Source organism: Mus pahari, chromosome 4, assembly GCF_900095145.1.
Source record: "Mus pahari chromosome 4, PAHARI_EIJ_v1.1, whole genome shotgun sequence".
Lineage (NCBI taxonomy): Eukaryota > Metazoa > Chordata > Mammalia > Rodentia > Muridae > Mus > Mus pahari.
The window spans coordinates 50,349,719-50,369,674 of record NC_034593.1 but is presented as its reverse complement, the minus strand read 5'-3'; the positions used below and the strand labels follow the sequence as shown (position 1 = coordinate 50,369,674).

At 42.4% G+C, this 19,956-nt stretch overlaps 1 protein-coding gene across 2 annotated transcripts in view; it reads left to right on the top strand.

The window, feature by feature from the left end:
* The window catches only part of Wwtr1 (WW domain containing transcription regulator 1), a 114,659-nt gene extending 98,248 nt beyond the window's left edge, over positions 1-16,411 (top strand). Inside the window, exons 5-7 of one of the 2 annotated variants that reach the window (XM_021195990.2) lie at positions 12,365-12,486; positions 13,882-13,994; positions 15,408-16,411. In XM_021195990.2, the coding sequence (XP_021051649.1) occupies positions 12,365-12,486; positions 13,882-13,994; positions 15,408-15,592 (420 nt within the window). In that variant the 3' untranslated portion in view covers positions 15,593-16,411. The remainder of the gene's footprint in view (positions 1-12,364; positions 12,487-13,881; positions 13,995-15,407) is intronic. The other variant, XM_021195991.2, reaches the window with a different exon arrangement.
* Positions 16,412-19,956: the final 3,545 nt, after the last annotated feature.

Sequence of the window (19,956 nt, the reverse complement as noted above, 5' to 3'; positions counted from 1 at the left end):
AGGGAAAATGAGTATCAAGTTAAGGAAGAAGACTATTAAATAACTATAGTTACTACTTTTGTTCATAGAATCTACGTTTTTGCTTTCTTGGCTGCATCATGGTAACAATTTTTATTAAAGTTTTTAAGATCTATCATGTTTCTTGGCAGGAGATAATCATATTATTTGTTGTTTTCCATTTTTGGATATTTCTGTGTGGCATCAATCAATTTCTTATTTGGAATAAGCATTTATAAATTAGCATTTATAAATTGTCTTTATACATTTAGCACTTATAAATCATTTTGAATTTAAATGATCGTGTGTGTGTGTGTGTGTGTGTGTGTGTGTGTTTTCAGGTCACTCTTTTGTTAGGCGTGATTTGTGTCCATCTCTTCCTCCTTCCTTTTGCCCCATCTCCTCCTTTTCCACAGAAAGAATTTGCGAAAAGGGGTGTGGAAAAGGGCCTGGCATTGTTTCCTTTATTCTAGCTGGAGGTGCCTTTGAGCCAGGGATAGTTTTGATGGTTCATATTACAGAAATGCCAACATAGTTCCTTCAGTACTGAGCTGTGGCAGCTGGGGAACTTGGTGCGTTTTAGGGAATCCCAGTATCCAGTCCTTCCCACAGTGCAGCAAAAGAAAGGCTGGCAACGACTGCTCAGCTTTGACTGTGTGTGTGTGTGTGTGTGTGTGTGTGTGTGTGTATGTATGTGCATGTGTAGTGCAGTGTAGTGTATGTGCCTGTGAGTACCAGTGAGTATGTGTGTGCGTGCATGTCTAGTTAAGAGGTAGGATGGATGGTTTTGATCTCTTTAATTTTGTTACTGGATTATAGAAGAAAACCCTCTGAAGTAGACTTATTAATCGTGGAAGGTTGGCTTCCTCACTCCAACTCCATCCAGAAACAGCATGGTCCCTGTTACAAGTCATAGGTAATAAGGCCAGATGATAATGGTGCGAATGTGTTTTCTGAGGATTATTTCCAGAATATCTTGGATATCATCTTGGTCAGCTTCAATTTTTTTTTTTTTTTTACAAAGGATGCATCTTCTTTTACATGTGTGAATGTTGCATGCATGCATATATGTACACCATAGGCATGCCTGGATCCTTTGGAAGAGGTCATTGGATCCCCCGAAATGAGAGCTAAGGATGGATGTGAACCACCTTGTGGGTGCTGAGAACTGACCTGTATCCTGTGCAAGAACAGCAATTGTTCTTCCTTGCTAAGTCATTACCCCAGCCCTTTGGCATGCTGGTGGAGGTGAGAGTCCAGTTTTCGGGAGTCAGCTCTCTCCTTCCAGTCTGGGATTTGAGGGGTTGGCCACAGATGGCTTGCTCAGCATAGCACTTTGACCAACCCATACTGCCCACCCCTTCTTTCTTCTGGTGATTTTTCGCTTTGCTATTTGTGCCTTGACTCCAGGGTAGAGGTAGGGAAGACTCAAAGTAAAAAATGGCCTTTGGTTCACCTGTCCAGCTGCTTTCTAGCACCAAATGGGAATTAATAGTGAGGAGGACTGGTTTTCCCTGATGAGATCTCTGGGGCTTCTAGAAACTCACCTTGGTTGGTTCTGCCTCAGCCGCCAGCAGCCGCCTGAACATCTCTTGCTCACTGAGAGGTCTGTAATCAGCCTGGCTCCCCTGCCTGCAGGAGATCTTGAACTGTACAGCCTGTCTTCTCAGTCCTTGTTCGTTTCTCTTCATCCTTCTCTTCATTTATTGCTCCACCTACGGTTTGATGTTGCTCCGTGGAGAAAGCAGTTCCTCAGTCAGTGTAGCCATAGCCTTCTGGTCTGTACACCCTGCCAACAGGCCCAGTAGAGTCCTGCCATAGCTCATTGGTGCTGAAGTCACTGAGGGCATTAACAAAATAGATTTGGAGACGGCTTTGATTGCAGGTTTAAAGTGAGTTTCCACTGGTTTAGGATGAAACTCTGTTTCCCCTTTCTTCCTTTTTCTCCCTTGATGCCCTTGGCCCGTATCCATGGGATTGAGAGTAATACAAGGATAAGTGGGACATGACTGCTTTGAAATGTCTTTTACGGTAGCAGATAAGACAGAATAATTTGTTCTAATCTAAGCTGTTGGTCAAAGGGTAAATTAACATCATTACCTCCTTGGGTCCCAGTGGTTACTTACCTCTTTGACTTTTATTATTGTCACTGAACCCAGACAACTTCACTTCCTACAGTATAAGATACTTCTGTATCTCTTTCCATTGACCACTCCTCCTGGCCAGTAAGCTCTTCAACCACTGCTGAATTGGGGTCAAAGTAGCAGGATCTCCATAGATTTAGCATCTTAACTAGGCTAGGCCTGGTGGTAGCAGGCCTCGAGTTCTAAGACCTTGGAAGGCTAAGGCAGGAAAATTGAGAGTTTAGGCTACCCGGGGCTGACAAGTGAGTTTAAGGCAATTAGTGACAGACCCTGTCTCAAAATAGGAAAATAAAAAAAGGGGCCTGAGGCTGGAGAGGTGGCTCAGAGGTTAAGAGCACCTACTGCTCTTCCAGAGGTGCTGAGTTCAATTCCCAGCAACCACATGGTGGCTCACAACCATCTGTTGTAGAATCTGATGTTCTCTTCTGGTGTGTCTGAAGACAATGACAGTGCATATATATATATATATATATATATATATATATATATATGCCTGTAAAATGACTCAAAGAGTAAAGGCACTTGCCACCAAGCATGGCTCTTGACTTTGATCCCCGAAAATCATAAGGCAGAAAGAGGGCAATTACCACAAGTTGTTCTCTGACTTCCATACATGTGGTATGGCGTCTATACATCCATAGGTGGGATACACGTATACTGTACACATATATGTATACATATATTCATACATGTTGTGGAGTTTTTATAAGGATATATAGCACATGTGGATGATTTCCCCATATTACATAATTCAGACTCACTCTTTCCGCACAACCTCACACCCCCACACCCCTTGTGTGTGCTCTCTCTGTCTCTCAACTTGGGATATTTCCTTAAGTGTAGTCCCTAAATTTAGCATTATTTTCTGAAGCAACAGCATTGAGCTTTTGAGGGCCTGGGCCGCTAACTATTTTCAAGCCAATTCCATACTGTTTCCCCTCTATCCTCTCTTTAATTGGCACATGGGGGTGGGGGTGGGGGTAGGGGAGCACAGCTTGTAAACAAAACTGCTGACTAAGGTTGGCCTTTCGTTTCCAGGGCAACAGGGACACAGATGGAGGGAGGCAGGCACAGGATTCTTTCAGCAGGTCTTACAGATTTGTGTCAAGCTTGACAGCCACTCTGGGGGTGGGGGTGGGGGTGGGGTCAGCTGCCCAGCCTCACAGAGACATTTCATATCCATACTTCCAAGGAAAGCCTTGCTCCTCCCAGGGAAGATTTAAAGGGCTGTTTTTTTTTTTGTCTTGAGTTTTTAAGAGATTTTTCAGAACTTAAAAACATACCTAGCAAAGCATGCAGGGTAATCAGTGGCTGCTTCACAGCCTTTGGAACATGGGGTATATAGGAAAGTGCACTGTCTGAGTTAGGTTTCAGGATTGACTAAGGCATTTGGCAGGTCCTGTTGTCCTACGTTCACCATATACCCCTAAGTCATCTGTAGTGAGATGGCTGTTTTAAGTTCATCCATTCATGTATCTACTCAACACATGTTCTTATCACACATGTTGGGCTGGAAACAGTCTGTCCCTGCATCTTCTAATTCAATTTCTAGAAAGTGGTGAATTTGTCTAGGAGTTGAGGGTGTCTATTGTGTTCCCCCACAGAGGAAGGTAGTGTATGTCTATAACCTAGGTCAGCACTCAGGAAACAAAGGACCACTGCCAGCTACAGGCCAGCCTGGTCTACATAGCAAATTCTGGCTAGCCAGAGATACATAATGAGATTTTGGTCTGGGTAAGGGTAAGGGTAAGGAAATGGGGAGAAAAGAAAATGGGTGCCAGTTCAAATCTGTTCCATGATACTTCTTGTCCCTTTAAATAAATATGTACATAATAAAAAGTCCCTTTGAAAACAAATTGGTCATTGTTTTAAAGTGGAGACTTGTTTTGTACTAAGGAAAATGAGATCACAGAGGCATGAGGAAGTATTCCATTTCAAAAATCTACTTTACAGTTTTTGTTTAAGTCAGAAGTATATCTACATTTTGCCTCCCTTTGAGTGATTCTTAGGAGATAACAGGCTTTGGATAATAATTACAGACTCAACAAACGTTTCCTCCCAAGTATCAGAGTTTCGAATCTGCACTTTTATAGAGCCAGTCTGGCAACTGAGCGTGTGTGAGGAGGTGTTTCAAAGAGATACTCCAGGAAATGTGGCAGTGAATTTCTAGAATCGCTTGGCACAGGCTTTAAAAGAGATTGACACCAGACCCCCCCCCTCCAACCCCCAGGCAGTCTGCCTCTGCAGTCTCCATGACTTTGAGAAAGAAAGCTAGAGCTGCCCCTCTGCACTGAAATAACTGTTTTAACGGTAGGATTTTAAAATACTGCTTTCATTTCTTTTCATTTGTTTCTACTCGCCCCACCCTTTATAATTAAAACAATTCGGTCTTCCATTTTCGTCGAATCCTGGCTGCACACTTAAGTCAAGCTGAGCACCCTCACAAGAGGTTATTATCATTCAGTTAGTTCCCTTTGAAGTACATTCCAGCCTAGGCTGGAGCTGGCTGGTGGGAGGCGCCCTGGGAGCCAAAAACACTCACTCGGGGCCAGGCCCTGCCCTCCATTGCCTTTTACTTTCTAGCTTCTTCTGTTGATTTATTCCACAGAGCTGCAGGCCAGTGGGGGAACTTCAGGGGACGAAGCTTCCAGAACTTCTTAACTCACAACTCATCTCTGCCTTTCATTATCCCCCTGCGTCCACCACACAGCTTCTCAGCCCTGGGGGGGGGGGGGGAGGGGCTTTTGAATCCATAAATGATTTTTGGTTTTGTCCTTTAAGGACGCTAACAGATTACCAGTAACTCACGAAGATTCATTCCAAAGACTCTGGTTTACAAAGGTTTTTCCATTCCCAGCCTGTACGTGAAGAAATGGGGGCGGGAGGAGGGAGGGCCGAACGAAGCTTTTCAGAACTTTCTGAGACTGGCCTTTAAAACCGAACCTTAAAACTTTGCTAAATGTGGTGTGAATTCCCGGGATACTAGCTCCACCCATATACATCGAAAAGGATCATAAAACATTTCCAATCCCATCTTCCTCCCCGCTCGGGGAGGAAAAACTGTGCTCAGTACTGAATAGGCTGGTTCATTAAATTCTCTTCTAAACAAGCTGAGTGAGGTCATGGGGTTGGTATTTCCATTTTATAGCTGGGAAAACAGGATCAGAGAAATGAAGTAACTTGCCCAAGTTTCATCTCCAATAGTAGGTGAAAGGGTTTGAATTTGAGGCCTGCCAACTTCAGTCGTCACTGCCTTCTCCCTGGTACTCCTGTCTATGGAAATGACCAGAATCACCTCAGAGGTCAAACGCCTGGATTTAGACACTGGCTCCACCTGCTGTTAGCTCCAGGGCCCTGGGTAAACCACTTAACTCTCTCTGGCCCTGTTTCCTCATCAGTAAGCTAATCATGGAGTCCTGTGTTCAGGCTTCACATGTAGCTAGCTAGCCGATTGCAAAGTCTAGTCAAGTCTCTCTGCCTCTCAAATCTTTCCGTGCCACCCATGACACCTTCTATTGTTTGTCTCACTGTGTTCTTTGATCTGTGCCCAACAAGATGCTTTATAAAGCATCTTACATGAACTGTCAAGAATTTAGTCCGAGAGGGTTAAGAGCACTGACTGCTTGTCCAAAGACTTTTGTGATATCCTGGCTCCTTGCAGACCCGTTATTCTTCAGAGGTCATGCTCATGCAGTGTGTGGCTTGGTGAAAGCGTTGATAGAGCCTGCCCAACGCCTGACACACGGCTTGATGGCATGGCAGGGAAGTCAGTTGGAGTACTTGCAGAAGTAATGATGACCTGTTCCTGGAGATGGATGTAAGACTGGAGAACAGCGATACAGGTGTCTAGTCAGGACACACACACACACACACACACACACACACACAGAGAGAGAGAGAGAGAGAGAGAGAGAGAGAGAGAGAGAGAGAGAGAGAGAAATGGAGTACAGCTAGCTTGCTCATTTTTATGCAGTCCAGGATCCCAGCCCATGAATCGGTACTGCCTGTATTTAGGATACATCTTTCCATTTCACTTAACCTAGATTGTTAATTTAATCACAAGTAATTCTTCACAAGTATGTCCAGAGGTTTGTCTCCATGGTATTCTAGATCCTGTCAAATTGACAGCTCCAATCAGGTTTGAAGCTGGAAGGGGACTGATAACATTAGGTAAAATCTGAAGATAATAGGAGGGGCTGTTTGGAGCCCAGTATTAGGCGTGTGTACTTTTGAGTACCAGCTAGACACATCAAATGATGTTTGAAGCTGAAGGGGGAATGTTGCCACCCTCTGGGGCTATGATAGTCTGGGAAAGCACCTGGAATGTGGCTGCAAAACCTAAATACTAAAGCTGGGTAAGCTGTGTTTGGAGGAAGAGGGGGACCTGAAGTACTGAGATGTGGAGAAACCAGAGGCCTGTTTTAGACAGGGCTGGTGGTACCCTGTGAATAGACCGCAATAGTGCCCTCTGTTCTCACTGGTAGTCTGTCCAACTGTGCTAGTTTGCCTTTCTGTTGCCGTGATAAAACACCAGAAGCAGCTTGAAGGAGAACAGAGTGTCTTACCAGCTACAGTCCGTCCTTAGGGGAAGAAGCCAAGGCTGGAGCTCAGAGCAAGAACCATGGAGGAATGTTCCCCACTAGGCTGCTCAGCTTGCACATCTGTCATCCATCAAGAAAGTGCCCCCACAGGTCTGCCCACAGGCCAGTCTTACAGATGCAGGCTTCTCTTCCCAGGTGACTCGAGCTTGTGTAGGTTGACGTAAACCAACCAGCACACCTGCCTTCGAGACCAGAGAGGTTGGTAATTAGTTCTGAGCACTTTTCATGGTCGAGGTAAAGGCGGATGCTTGCCCTTTTGCTTATATAAAGGCTTCAGCTATCAGGTGACAGTCAAAAACATTCTGATATAGACTTAATTACCCAGTTTTGATAAGGACACACTGGTGAGGCTGGTCCTTTATTTTTAGCCTTTGGGATTGTCCTCCCCCAAGTTTGTGAGGATTTATTTATTTATTTATTTATTTTTACTTTTAAAAACAGGAGTGTCTTACTTGGGTTTCTGTTGCGGTGATAAAACACCATGACAAAAGAGCAACCTGGGAAAGATGGGCTTTATTCCATCTTACTCTTATCCCATCACCTGAGGGAGGGCACGGCAGGAACCTACAGGCAGCAGCCTGGCCTGGAAGAATGTGTTGTCTGGCTTACTCAGTCAGCCTGCTTTCTTGTACAACCTAAGACCACCTACCTAGGGTAGTCCTGCCCCGCCCTCAGTGAGCTAGGCCCTTCTCCCACCAAGAAAATGCCCCAAAGACTCTCCTGTCAGCTATCAGATGGGGACACTTTCTCAACTGAGAGTCCTCTTTCCAGATGACTTTTAACGTGTGTCAACCTGACAAAGGAAAAACAAAACGCCACAGCAGAAACCAGGCAGGTAGAATTTTAAAAGTTCTAAATGTAGAGCCGTTAGATGATAAAATATAACTCTCACCAACTCTGTAGTTAAACCTAATTTTTAGGCAGTGTAAGTCTATAATGTTTCCTTAGCCTCGTGGTGAATTCCACATTGTGATTTCATCTAAGGTGAAAGGCGACTAGGAGGAAACTCTTAGGCGTCAAAGCGGATCAAGTCCACACAACAGTGAGGGCTACTTTTAAAGCTATCTGTCCACACTCTTCTTTTTTGTCGTTCTGCGGATGGAACCCAAGGCTTTCCTTGTACCTCTTAGGCAAGCCCTCTACTGCCAGTGTGCTTAGTCTGGTCTTTGCCCTGTGGTTTTGAGATTGGTATGTCGAACACAAGGTGAGGTGACCATTAGATATCGATGCAGTGACTTCTGGAGCAAGCTCTGTTCTGAGCACCTTTGTCATCACAGCAGCATTGTGCACATGTGGTGTTATCATCCCCGCTGTGAGGTGGCAGGGGACAAGGTTGTGAAATACCTCAATGAGACACAGCAAGACCAGAATTCAGATCCAAGTGTTTGGCGCTACTGTTTCTGTTACTGGCCACTTAGCACCGTGTATCTTGTGTTAGGGACAGCGAAGGAGGATTCAGGTGAACTGTTAGCTAGGCAGCATGTGTACTAATTTGTGGTGGAAGGTGTGATTTTTTTTTCTTTTATTTCTCATTTTGTTATTACCAGCATATTTTAAAATGGTTCTATTTAAATAAATACCTTTTTCTTACTCAGAATGTATTTTATGGGTATCTACTACTTAACATGGTTACAGGTAGAGGGTGTGTAGGCATGAACATGGTGAATAAGATTCCCTTCCCTCATGGGTCATTCATTGGGGAGAACAAGATAAAACCCAAGCTGCTGTGAAGAAAATAGGTGCAGGTTAAAAGATAGACAGTCATGGGTGGGGGTGGGAGGGGACGCAGGGAGGCGTGTCTTGATACCTGGCATTTGTAGGTTAGTAACTGAGGCAAATGGGCTTTGTTGGGATGTGTGTTCCAGATTCAGGAGCTGGAAGCAATGTTAAAGACAGACACTAAGATTGGGAGACTGTCAGAGCCAGGCTGGGATGGTAGTTAGGCCACTGGGCTACAGACAAGATGTTCCTCCCCTATTCATCCTGGCAGGGTAGGAAGCAGAGGTCTTCCTGATATTTAGCTACTCTTTGGAATGGTCTGTGACCCAAGAATATAGTCTTACAATCATCTTAAACAAGTCATTCCATTGCACTGTTTAATAATAAATGGTCCGATTTATTTTTTGATGCCATTAGGGGTTAAAAGAGCCCCCTGCACTCTCTTGCGTTTTGTTAGTTATTTGAAGAAGGTAGAAACATTATCTTGTGAGACCCCTACAGACAGGATGAGGCATTTCCCCTTTTGGTGACTTGGAGATTGGTGTAACTAGTTAGGACCCAATGATCTCTTGGATTTAAAATGTGGAGAAGCAGTGAGCATTTCCCATCAGCATACTACAGGTTCTTTACCCTTTATTATATAGCCTTTATTTATTTTTTCTTGGTTAGCATTCAAAGAAGTGGATTTCATCCTGACATTTTCATACATATATATTATGCTTATTTACCCCTCACCACACTCTGACATCTTTCTGCTTACCCTCTCCATTGTCTCCTCCTTCCCCACCCCCAAGCAGTCCCCTTTCCTGCTTTTAAGAAAGTTTTTACACTTGTGCCATAGTACACATGTAGAGATCAAAGGGCAGCCTTCAGGAGTTGATTTTTCTCCATTTGGTTGATAGGAAATGCAGCTATTCTGAGAGAGAGAATGTGTACGTATGCATGTTCATGTGTATGGCCTCAGTTGCTTTCTGCCTTAGTTTTTCAAACCGAGTCTTTCACTGAACCTGGATCATACTGGTTCTCCTGACCTAGTCAGTGGGTTCTGTGCCCGCTCCTTCCCCAGCTCTGGTGTTATAGGTGTGCACTGCTGCGCCCAGCTTTTTCGTACGCACTCAGAATCTGAACTCGGGGCTCTGTGCTTCTGCAACAAGTACTTTAAAGCCACGTCTTCAGCCCCTGCTATAACCTTTATGCTTTTTTAAAAAAAGGTATTAAATCCTCAGAGATAGTGGTGCACCTATGCCCCCATCTCTCAAGAAGCTGAGGCAGAAGAATTGCAAGTTCAGGGCCAACTCAGGCCACATAACGAAATTCTGTCACAAAGGAAAAATGAGTAGGAGTTTGGATGGACAAAAAACAAAAAAAGGCATCTGATTTATATTTATTCTGAGTAGTGCAAGAGTGAAATGCCAGTTAAGTCGCTATTGGATAGTGAGGATGTTAGCCAGAGGCTTCTTGTATTTGCCTGAATGTAAATCACTGACCAGTTGTTTTCATGCCAAGAGGTTCAGTGTGTGTGAGTGCTTGTAAGAGTGTGCGGTGGTCTCCGGTTACTCGCCCCAGGTTCAAGCCTTGTCTTCTCCATGAGACTTCAGGAAAGCCTGCTTGGATAGTTTCAAATCGCCATTTTTTTCTCCCTTCCCCTTCTCCCTCTTGCTCTGGCCCAGCTTGCTCTGGCTCATAGGTTTTTTGTTTTTGTTTTTGTTTTTGTTTTTTTTATTATTTGTTTCTCATTATGGATGGTTGTGAGCCACCATGTGGTTGCTGGGATTTGAACTCATGACCAACAAAAGAGCAGTCGCTGAGCCATCTCACTAGACCTCAAATCTCCATTTTTAACTTGCTTTGGTGTGTATTATTGAATGAAATGAATTCTAATTATTTGAGTCAAGATAAATAGAAGTGGACCAGCCCCCCCCCCTTTTTTTGCCAGTTTTTTTATTCCTCCTCATATCAACAGTGCAGTTTCTTAACAGACCTTTCATGGTTTGTAAGAGTTATACCACCATAGTAAGTACTAGTAATGGTACAGTGAACACAAGAACTGAGTTTTCTAGCTGGTAACTTCACTGCCTAAACAGCAATACTTTAACCATCATGTTGCATGTAGCCTTTGCTACTCCACCTAAGCTCTGGGAATGGGATGAGCTACCAGCCCCTGCCCAGCTTCCCTTGAATCCATGGATAAAAAAACATGGATACACACAGTTGTTCAATTTCAAATTGCCTTTTTGGCACGATTGCTGGGCGCTACTTGCCTCCTGCCTGGCGAAGCATGTCCTTATCAATACTCTTAGCTCTGCGCCTCTCTGCCTGCCCTCCACTTTAGGTGCTTCGTTACAACTAGTCACAGCTAAATACTCCCAACCACCGGCCTGTAGGAGTGGCCTGTGGCCTCTCCATCCGAGATCTCACAAGGCTGGTCACTTTTTCTCCCTCAGAAGCATAGTGAACACTCCCCCCAACCCCCACCCTTTGTGTCTGCCTGCTTGCCTCCAGGGACCCAGAAGTTCTGCCTGTTCCTTCTGCCCAGCAATTGGCCCACGACTCCATTACTAACAGATCAAGAACCAATTGGGGAACAGGACCTTAGCATCAGCACCATCCCGATACCATCACATGAAGATCTAAACAACATCCTAGAACTCAGATAGCCAGAATGTTCTCTTTCATGGTTTAGGAAGACTAAGGGTATGAGATCAATGACATCAGTTTGGAAATTGTAGAAGTGTGGCCAGGGGCCCAACCTTGGTTGTGGATGTAAGCATTAGCATATGAGAACATTCTTCCCTGGAAAAAGCTATCAACTTGAAGGGGTCTGGTACCTGGTCATCTCTATCTGGAGGGTATCATTGCAGTCAAGTTCATAACATTTTGGACTGATTCTTCTTGGTTTTAATGCTATCTTAAAAAAATAAAATCCATAATCCACAAACATCTAATTGTCTGTGGGATTTTATTTGGATCTCCAGTTTTCCCCAACTTTCAGCCATTTTAATCAACTCAACATTATCATTATTTTGCATATATATGAGTAAGTATGTTGTGTGTATATAAGTATGGGCATACTTATAGAGGGTAGGGGACAATTTTGTGGAGTCAGTTCTCCTCTTCCACCCTTATATGTGCCTGGAGATTTAATTCAAGTTGCTAGGCTTATACAGTAAGCACTTTTACCCATGCAGCCATCTCAACACATACATTCATGATGTAACATGCGTATGAAGGTCAGAGACTTTTTTTTTTCTCTGTATAGCTCTGGCTGTCCTGGAACTCACTTTGTAGACCAGGCTGGCCTCGAACTCAGAAATCTGCCTGCCTCTACCTCCCCAGTTCTGGGATTAAAGGCATGCACCACCATGCCCAGCTGCAACTATTTTCTTAAAGCAAACTTTTAAACTGGTTGTATTGTTCATTGCTCATGTGGTGATTAACACCAAACTGCTAAGTGTAAATTCATGCAGAGTATGAATTCTGAACCTCCCATTAACACTAGCATGGAAATGGGAGAGACCAGATGTGTATGCTAGTCCAGAGGTGTCCAGTTGCTTTGTTTTAGATTTAGTCTGAGACCCTAGAGCAGAACTAACTTGTCAGTGAGAAAGTATCTTGAGAGGCCGTGATATGGTTTGTGTGTCTTAACAATTCCATGGGCAGGTGCATGTTTTTCAGAGTAAGTGCCCAGAGGTCCAGTGTCCCCTAGGCTCAGTTAGCTGGGAGTAGAAGAGAATGACATGCCTCGAAGACTGTGGAGGAAGGACGCTAATCTAGTGACTTTGATCTACTGAAATATATATAAAGTGTTTTGTGTTTGGTGATCAGTTTTCCCATGAAGTATATTATGATGCAACCCTTTGTGACAACTGAGTAAACTCCCTTTCCCCTCTGACACTTGTATAGGAAGCTGCCCTCTGCCGACAGCTCCCCATGGAAACCGAGACCATGGCTCCTGTCAACACGCCTGCCATGAGCACAGATATGAGATCTGTTACCAACAGTAGCTCAGATCCTTTCCTCAATGGGTAAGTTTACACTGGGCACCATTGACTTTTGCTTTCTTACCCATGGTTTAGACTGTAATGGGGTGTTTGTTTACACGGTGGAAAGGCAGGGAGCTTTGGGGATGGGGGGGGGGAGTTGGGGGTGGATGACAGAATAAAGGAAAAGTTAGTCCCATGACATGGAATATATCCTTCAGTGATTTGCACGTGAGTATGAACTTTACATTTAAATGGGACAGTGCTATTTGGTAATCACTTGCAAGGATCTTGAAATTCTTGCAAGTAAGGGTGAGGTTAAAAGCATGTCATGGCACACAGTACAGGAAAATTCACAGGTATTTATGGTGAAAGGTGAATAGTTTATAGTTTATAGTTTAGTTGATTTGTATTAATTTTCTGCTTTGGGTAATCATGTTGTGCTTGTGAAAACTTTTAATTAAGGGAGCCTGACGGAAGGTATATTCAAACAGTATCCTTTTTGCATGTTTGGTGTGACTTTTTAAGTTATTTCACAATTAAAAATTAATAAGAACAAAAAGATGTTGGCTTTAAAAGAGAGAGAAAGAAAAGTAGTAGCAGGAGAAAAAGATGATTTAGCCAGAAGTATCCGATCGATGGAAGTATCCTATTGATGGAAATAGTAAACCTTAATTGTAGACCTAATAGAGGGTGGGGGGAAGGGTATTGATTATATCTATATCTACATCCATTGTGGTTTTGCTCTTTTCTGCTCTTCCAAGTCTCCTAGCAAATACAAATAAAGATAGAGGTGAAAAGGCAAGTAGCCTGAGTAATAAACAAATAGATTTTTTTAAAAGATGTTTATTTTAAAGAGTAGAAAAACACAAAGAAAACTCTGGTACTCACCACCCAGGTTTGCTGCACTTCAAGAGCTCTGTTGGAGCCCATCTCTGCCACACTAGGCTTCCCTCCTTCCTTCCTTCCTCGGGAACAGCCACTCTGCAGAAAGTGGTGTGTTTCCGTCACAGTGAACTTTGCTATTTTTCTGGATCCCCTTTCCCCAGCCTCTTGAGTGTTGAGATTATAGACATGGACCACCATGAGTGGTTATATACAGAGTTCTTTTACCATGACTGTGCATATCTATGAGCAGAATTCAGCACTATTTTCTGGTTTTTAAAATATTTACATAGATACTATCTATATGTAGAATAGAGTCCAAATGGTTATTTTGAATCAGTAAGGAAACCACTGCCCTTGTATGGTGAGTGGCCAGTTTTAGTGCATATAATTGATTGGTTTTGGCAAGATCAGGTTAATTTGTTTCAAAATGAAAAGGGCCACGTAGACTTTTCTCCCTTTCACTGGTTGAGTTCTGTGGCTGTATTTTAATTGTGAACGTGATTGAGTAGACTCACACTGAGGACTCCTTCGTTTATTTTGATTTTTCTGCAGAGGGCCCTATCATTCGCGGGAGCAGAGCACAGACAGCGGCCTGGGGTTAGGGTGCTACAGTGTCCCCACAACTCCAGAAGACTTCCTCAGCAACATGGATGAGATGGATACAGGTGGGCACACAGCCTCCCACTGTCTGTAGTGTACTTTCATTTTCACACTGTCCCCTTGATTCTGGCAGTCCTAAAATCCAATGGGAAGCACAAGCCCTCAACATAAACTAAAATTCCACCCAGTCTGCTATTACTAAATATAGAACGTTCAGAGTTTGTGCAAATATAACTTCATATAGATGTGAGATTTTGAGACCCACCCCCATCCTTTTTAGTATTTCCCTTTCCTCAGAACTATATACCTAACTGAAGTGAGGTGACTGTGCTGTGCTTTCTTTTTGGTTGTAATGAATAGTCCACTCTTTTTACTGGGAAATGATACTCTTTTTTTGGGTCTCCAGAAATGCCGATATTTTCATGCCACTTACTAGTTTTAGAAGGGATTGACAGTGGTCATTTAGAAAATTAATAACTCAGAGGATTCTGTTCAAACATAACACCACGCTTTAGCCATTCACAAGAAGACAACAAGCTTGACGTTTCTAGTCCCCAGCCTGTGCATCCTATAGAGTAGACCATGTCCAAACTATTGACATTGGAACATGGTGTTGTCATCTGCTAAGTTCAAATTTGAGAACTGCATGATTGAACTGTTTAAAAAAATGCAAAATAATCTCTATATTTTAAGTAAGTTTGCAGTTTGGTGTTGGGACACAGATTTTCTTCTTCCTTCCTTCCTTTCTTCCTCCTTCCCTCCCAGAACCCAAGTCCTTTGGAAGAGTACTAAGTGCTCTGAACTGCCGAGCCATCTCTCCAGCCCCTGTGATGTGGATCCGGCACACACTGATTCTAGCGGCTTAACTTTCTAGCTTTTTTTTTTTTTTTTTTTAAACTTTGTGTTCTGCAGAACTCTAGTCTTACTGGGCTAAACTCTTCCAAAATAGGACTAGGTCACTTAACATGGTGTCCGTCTGCATAAATGAAAGAAACATGAGTTATGTTACCACATGAACTATCTGTGCCCTTCTCAAGAACTTAAAAGGGAAGGCTAGCAAGATGGAGGAGCATCAGCTGCTCTTCCAGAGATCCCCAGCTCAAGTTCCACTGCCTACATGATATCTCACAACTGTCTGTTATACCAGTTCCGTGGGTACTTAACACTTTCTGGTCTGTGAGTACCAGGCACACATATGTTGCACAGATATAAAATTTTATGGGCAAAATACTCATTAAAAAATAAAATGTAGTTGAGTGTAATGGCACAGACATTTAATCCCAGCACTCAGGAGACAGAGGCAGGTGGATCTCTGTGAGTTTAAGGCCAATGGTCTACCTAGTGACTTCTGGGACAGTCAGAAGTACATAGTGAGACCCTGTCTTGAACTACAACAAAAATTTAAATTAAAAAAAGAAAAAGAAAAAAAAAGAACTTATGAGGAGGAAATAACCTAGTTACCCTTCATTCTATTACAGGTGAAAATTCCGGTCAGACACCCATGACCGTCAATCCCCAGCAGACCCGCTTCCCTGATTTCCTGGACTGCCTTCCGGGAACAAACGTTGACCTCGGGACTCTGGAGTCCGAAGATCTGATGCCCCTTTTCAATGATGTAGAGTCTGCTCTGAACAAAAGCGAGCCCTTTCTAACCTGGCTGTAATCACTACTGTTGTAACGTGATGCAGCTGTGAGCTGACGCGCACGTCTTGGGCCTTGTGGACCAAGTGATGGAGCAGAGCGGGCCTGCAGCTGCCCCCGCATTCTGCCTTCGTACTCACACTCCTTGTCCCTGTGGCCACTTAATCATTGCCTGGTATTGATTCGCAGAACCTTAACGTTACCCAGAAATAAATACTCTCTTTTCATTTTCTGCAAGCCTGCATTTCTGTGGCAGATAAAGCAGGATGGGTTGTGCAGAATGACTTCCTAGAAAATGACTGCAGCCCAGTGGCTGGGTTTTATTGCAGTTAGCTTAAATTCGTATATCAATTGATTCTAAGCCATAAAAAGCTGACCTCAGGCAGTGAATTCTGATAGGCAGCTTGGTCCAGGAAGTGTGCACAAAGACCTGACTTAGAGTTTCAAAAGCTGTACTGATAACAGTAGTAACAAATGCTTTAAAACTTATTTAACTTGATCTTCAAAAAAAAAAAAAATCATTGTATGGATAGTAATTTTCTCCTGTAGGGAACACAGTGCTGTTTGGAATCCATGCTGGCCCTGACGGCTTCTCTTATTCTGTGTTTACAAGGGCACGGAAAATCAATGTTATCACCCTTCATCATTTCCCTGCATAGCAGCTCCGTTCTGTGAGCAAGAGAGTAACTTCAACATCTGTCACAGTTCTTGCATGACAGATTGTGTGAAAGAGACCAGTTTGGTCCCAGTATGAATGATTACAGAACAAAACTGTGTTTTTCTGTTTTTTTGTTTGTTTGTTTTGTTTTTTTAAATTGCAGCTTGGATTTTTTTTTTCAAAACACAGCTTAGAATTTGATGTTTGTTTTTATATATATATATATATATTAAAAAAAAAACCCTGTAATTTTGTAGCTATTACAGAGGGTAGCCAAATGTTTTTGATAAATCAGTGGCAACTATATTTTTTGTCTTTTGGACCTGATTCTGAAAACATCAGGCCAACTAGATCACAGCCTGATGACCCATGACTTTTGTATGCTGCCTTTTGTATTCTGAGGCATTATTAATTCTGCTTTCAAGATTTTAAGTGTTTAAAATAATCCTGTCTATGAACCTGTTTGAAGAATGAGGCAGATGTCTGATTACCACATACAGAAAGGTCCTTGTCAGGGCATGTGCTGTAGGTTTGTACTTCTGAATTCAGTAAGATTGGTTCCCAAGTATACTGTCCTAATCCTTTCGCTAAGTTGGTAAGAAAAAACATCTAAGGTATGTACTCAATACCTCTTATGTAACCAACATATTATTTGTTTTGTTAACTTTTAAGGACTGAGAGTTTCATGTTCCTCTGGCAGGCAGGCCGCCTGCACTTGCAATGACGTCCTTAGCTGTTTAGTATTTTGAACTGACATTATTTATAATCTATGAATTTAATCTCTTTTTTTTATTTTTATTTTTGAAAGACATCAAGAACCTGGAAGGAAGCTGTCAGTTGCCGTGAGGCCGAAGGCTTCTCTGTTGAGGAGCTTCAGTAAGATCCCTTTTGATCCATTGAAATAGAAATGCAGAGTACATTTGATCTTGGTGGGAAGAGGCAAGTTGAAGGGTCAGAGGCAAAGTAGCAGAGCCAGGGGGGGCCGTGGCGGAAAGGCCAGGTGATGTGAAATGAAGCAGACATGTCAGAACCACTCAAACTCAAGGCAAGCAAGACGTGTGAGAAGTGCCCCGAAGAGCAAGGCAACAGTTTTCTCTCGATGCCTTTATGCCAAAAGGCACCAGTGGCTGTTAGAGAGAAGGGGGGTTAGGGTGCACTTTACTGGAAGAGCAGAGGAGGAAGGGGCGGGGCTGTGACGTTGTCCATGTATTGACAGACATGACAGAACATGGTCTGCTGTTGCTTCCAGCACTCTGAAAGTGATCTCTCTTTTCCTGAAGGAACCCCAGTTTAGGTCCACGTTACTTCCTTGCTCTCTCTGAGCACTCCAAGAGAGGCATGTAGGTATTTTTGTTGCTACTAGGTTGAAAGGGAGCACTCTTTCATTTCCTCTTTTGTTAGCAAAAGCTGCAGAAAAGAGTTGTATATTCTTTCTGAGGAAAACCAAAAGCAAGCCAAAACCACGAGGGACCTAACAAAACTTGACAGTGTTACTGTATTTAAAAATATTTTTATAGATGCATTTCAGGTTATTAAGTATAAAAAAAAAAGATACTCCTTTTTTAAAAAAAAAATAGTTAAATCATCTATGATTTATGTTACCAAGTTTTAGAAGCAATTTTCTAATAAGCTTGTGGCATTATGAAATACTAGAATGATTTTCTTAGTAAATTAGTTTAAACCTTTTAAATTAATACAGTATTTTTCTAGAATGAAGTATGGCCCTTGACTGTTTACTAATAGATAAAGCCAGATATTATAATTGTTGTTGCTGTTTTTAAGAACATAAAATATGGTTTGTTACAGAATACTAAAGCTAGAAACCAGACCTTATTTTTTCCTAGTTCTAAGTGAACCCAAGATTTCATGTGTGTAAGTGCTCCCCAATGGAGCACCATCCCCAGCTCTCAGAGCAGTCGCTCAGTGGTTCTTTGCTACTGTTATAAGTATTAATATTTTCTAAGAATTCATAATAAGGTGCTATTCATATACTATATCGTACTATAAGCCAACTGTCAGACTATCTAGTCTTCGTAGTCCTAAATCAATAAATTTTACCATGTCATCTCCAAATTTTGTCATAGGATAGACACATTTTTTTCTTGGTAAGATCCACTTCACCGAAGCATTTAAATAGCTACCCACCCTGTCAATTGTTGACAGCAGCAGGTGATATTTCGGCTGTGTTTTACTGTAGTATCTAGGGTAGAAAGTGTATTTCTCTCAGTGATTTCTCAGTGGGTGAGAAGTGCATAAGCCTCAGCCTCCTGGGCACTGCTCAGCAGAAAGGAATCTGCAGATGGTGACATCATGGAGTACTGCCTTCTTACGATGTCATTAGAAGCAACTTCTGAAAGTGCAGCTTTCGTGGAACAAAACAAGCCATTCAAAAAGGAAAACGGTTATTTTAAAGTGGTGATTGACGGAGACCCCTTCCCCTGACACTGTATTATACAATGTGCTAATACCTTAACTTAATTTTTTTTTTTTTACTTCTACATTTTACCAAATAAGCGTTTACCTGTGTTGTTGATTATAATCCAGTATGTTGTACATACAGGAACTGTGCAGCCAAATCCATCAGATGAAACCATTTTATCTAGAGTCTGGTACAGGTTTTACTTCTCAATTCTATATAAAAAAATAAATACGATTGAGCTTCCACTAAGGCCTATGTTTCTGTCGTCTGGGATGGTCATTTACTGAGGACTTTGGGTGGAACTGAAGGGGCTTCTACAACCCCTGGCTGACAGTGAGAAAGACCCGAGGTTCTGTAGGCAAATATGCTTCTGACTACATGGCCTTCAACAATATGAACGTCCAGGGATTTTTAGATTCTATTTCATTTGAGGTTCCCAAGAAGATTTTTAAAGGTATGAATTTAAAAAACAAACAAACAAAAAACCTCATAATCCTTCCAACACCCTCATCAAAATTATGTTTTTAACAGCATGATGCCTTTTCCCATTGTTATAACTGAAGACGAAGCAACCTGCTATCATGAATCCTGAATCTGGATTCTGGCTGTGTGTGTTCCTCCGTGTTACTGTGGCTTCCCCCACCTACCTGCTTGCAGTGCTAGGGCTAATTCTGTTAGGGATGAGGTGCTGGTGCAGGGCTTGCTGCGGCCCCAGACCAGGCTTACCTAGTTTGTAGAGCTATGTTTCGTCCTCACCCGTTGCCTATGCAGTACTAAGAACTGAAGTCAGAGACTTGCACATGCTAAGCAGGCTCCTTATCACCAAGCAATAGATTTCGGCCTGCTTACTTACTTTTAAAGTTATAAGGACTTTCCGTTGAAAATATTAAGTACCAGCGTATGTAAAGCTCAAATAGTAAATGGCTTATAGCCCCCAAATCTTAGATTAAAAAAAAGGCTTTTTCCCCCCATGATATAATATAGATTTTTTTTTTGTAACAAAAAACAATTATATAGGCTGTTTGATACTTTTTTTTTTTTTTTTTTTTTTGCTTAGCATTAACATGACATTGTTCATGTTCATTGAACACTTAATACACTTCTCAAAGCATTAATTTATTGTCTGGTTTCGTCTGTATAGTAGCAGTCTTAACAACACCAAGCTTCTCGCATTGTTGTAGATGAAGGTATCACCATGCAAAGCAGTTGATTCCTGCGAGGTCACTCAGGAAGCAGCCAGTGTCTCACGAGGAGCTCCCCATCCTAGTGCATATTATCGAATTTTGTTATTTTAAGTTGCAAATAATAT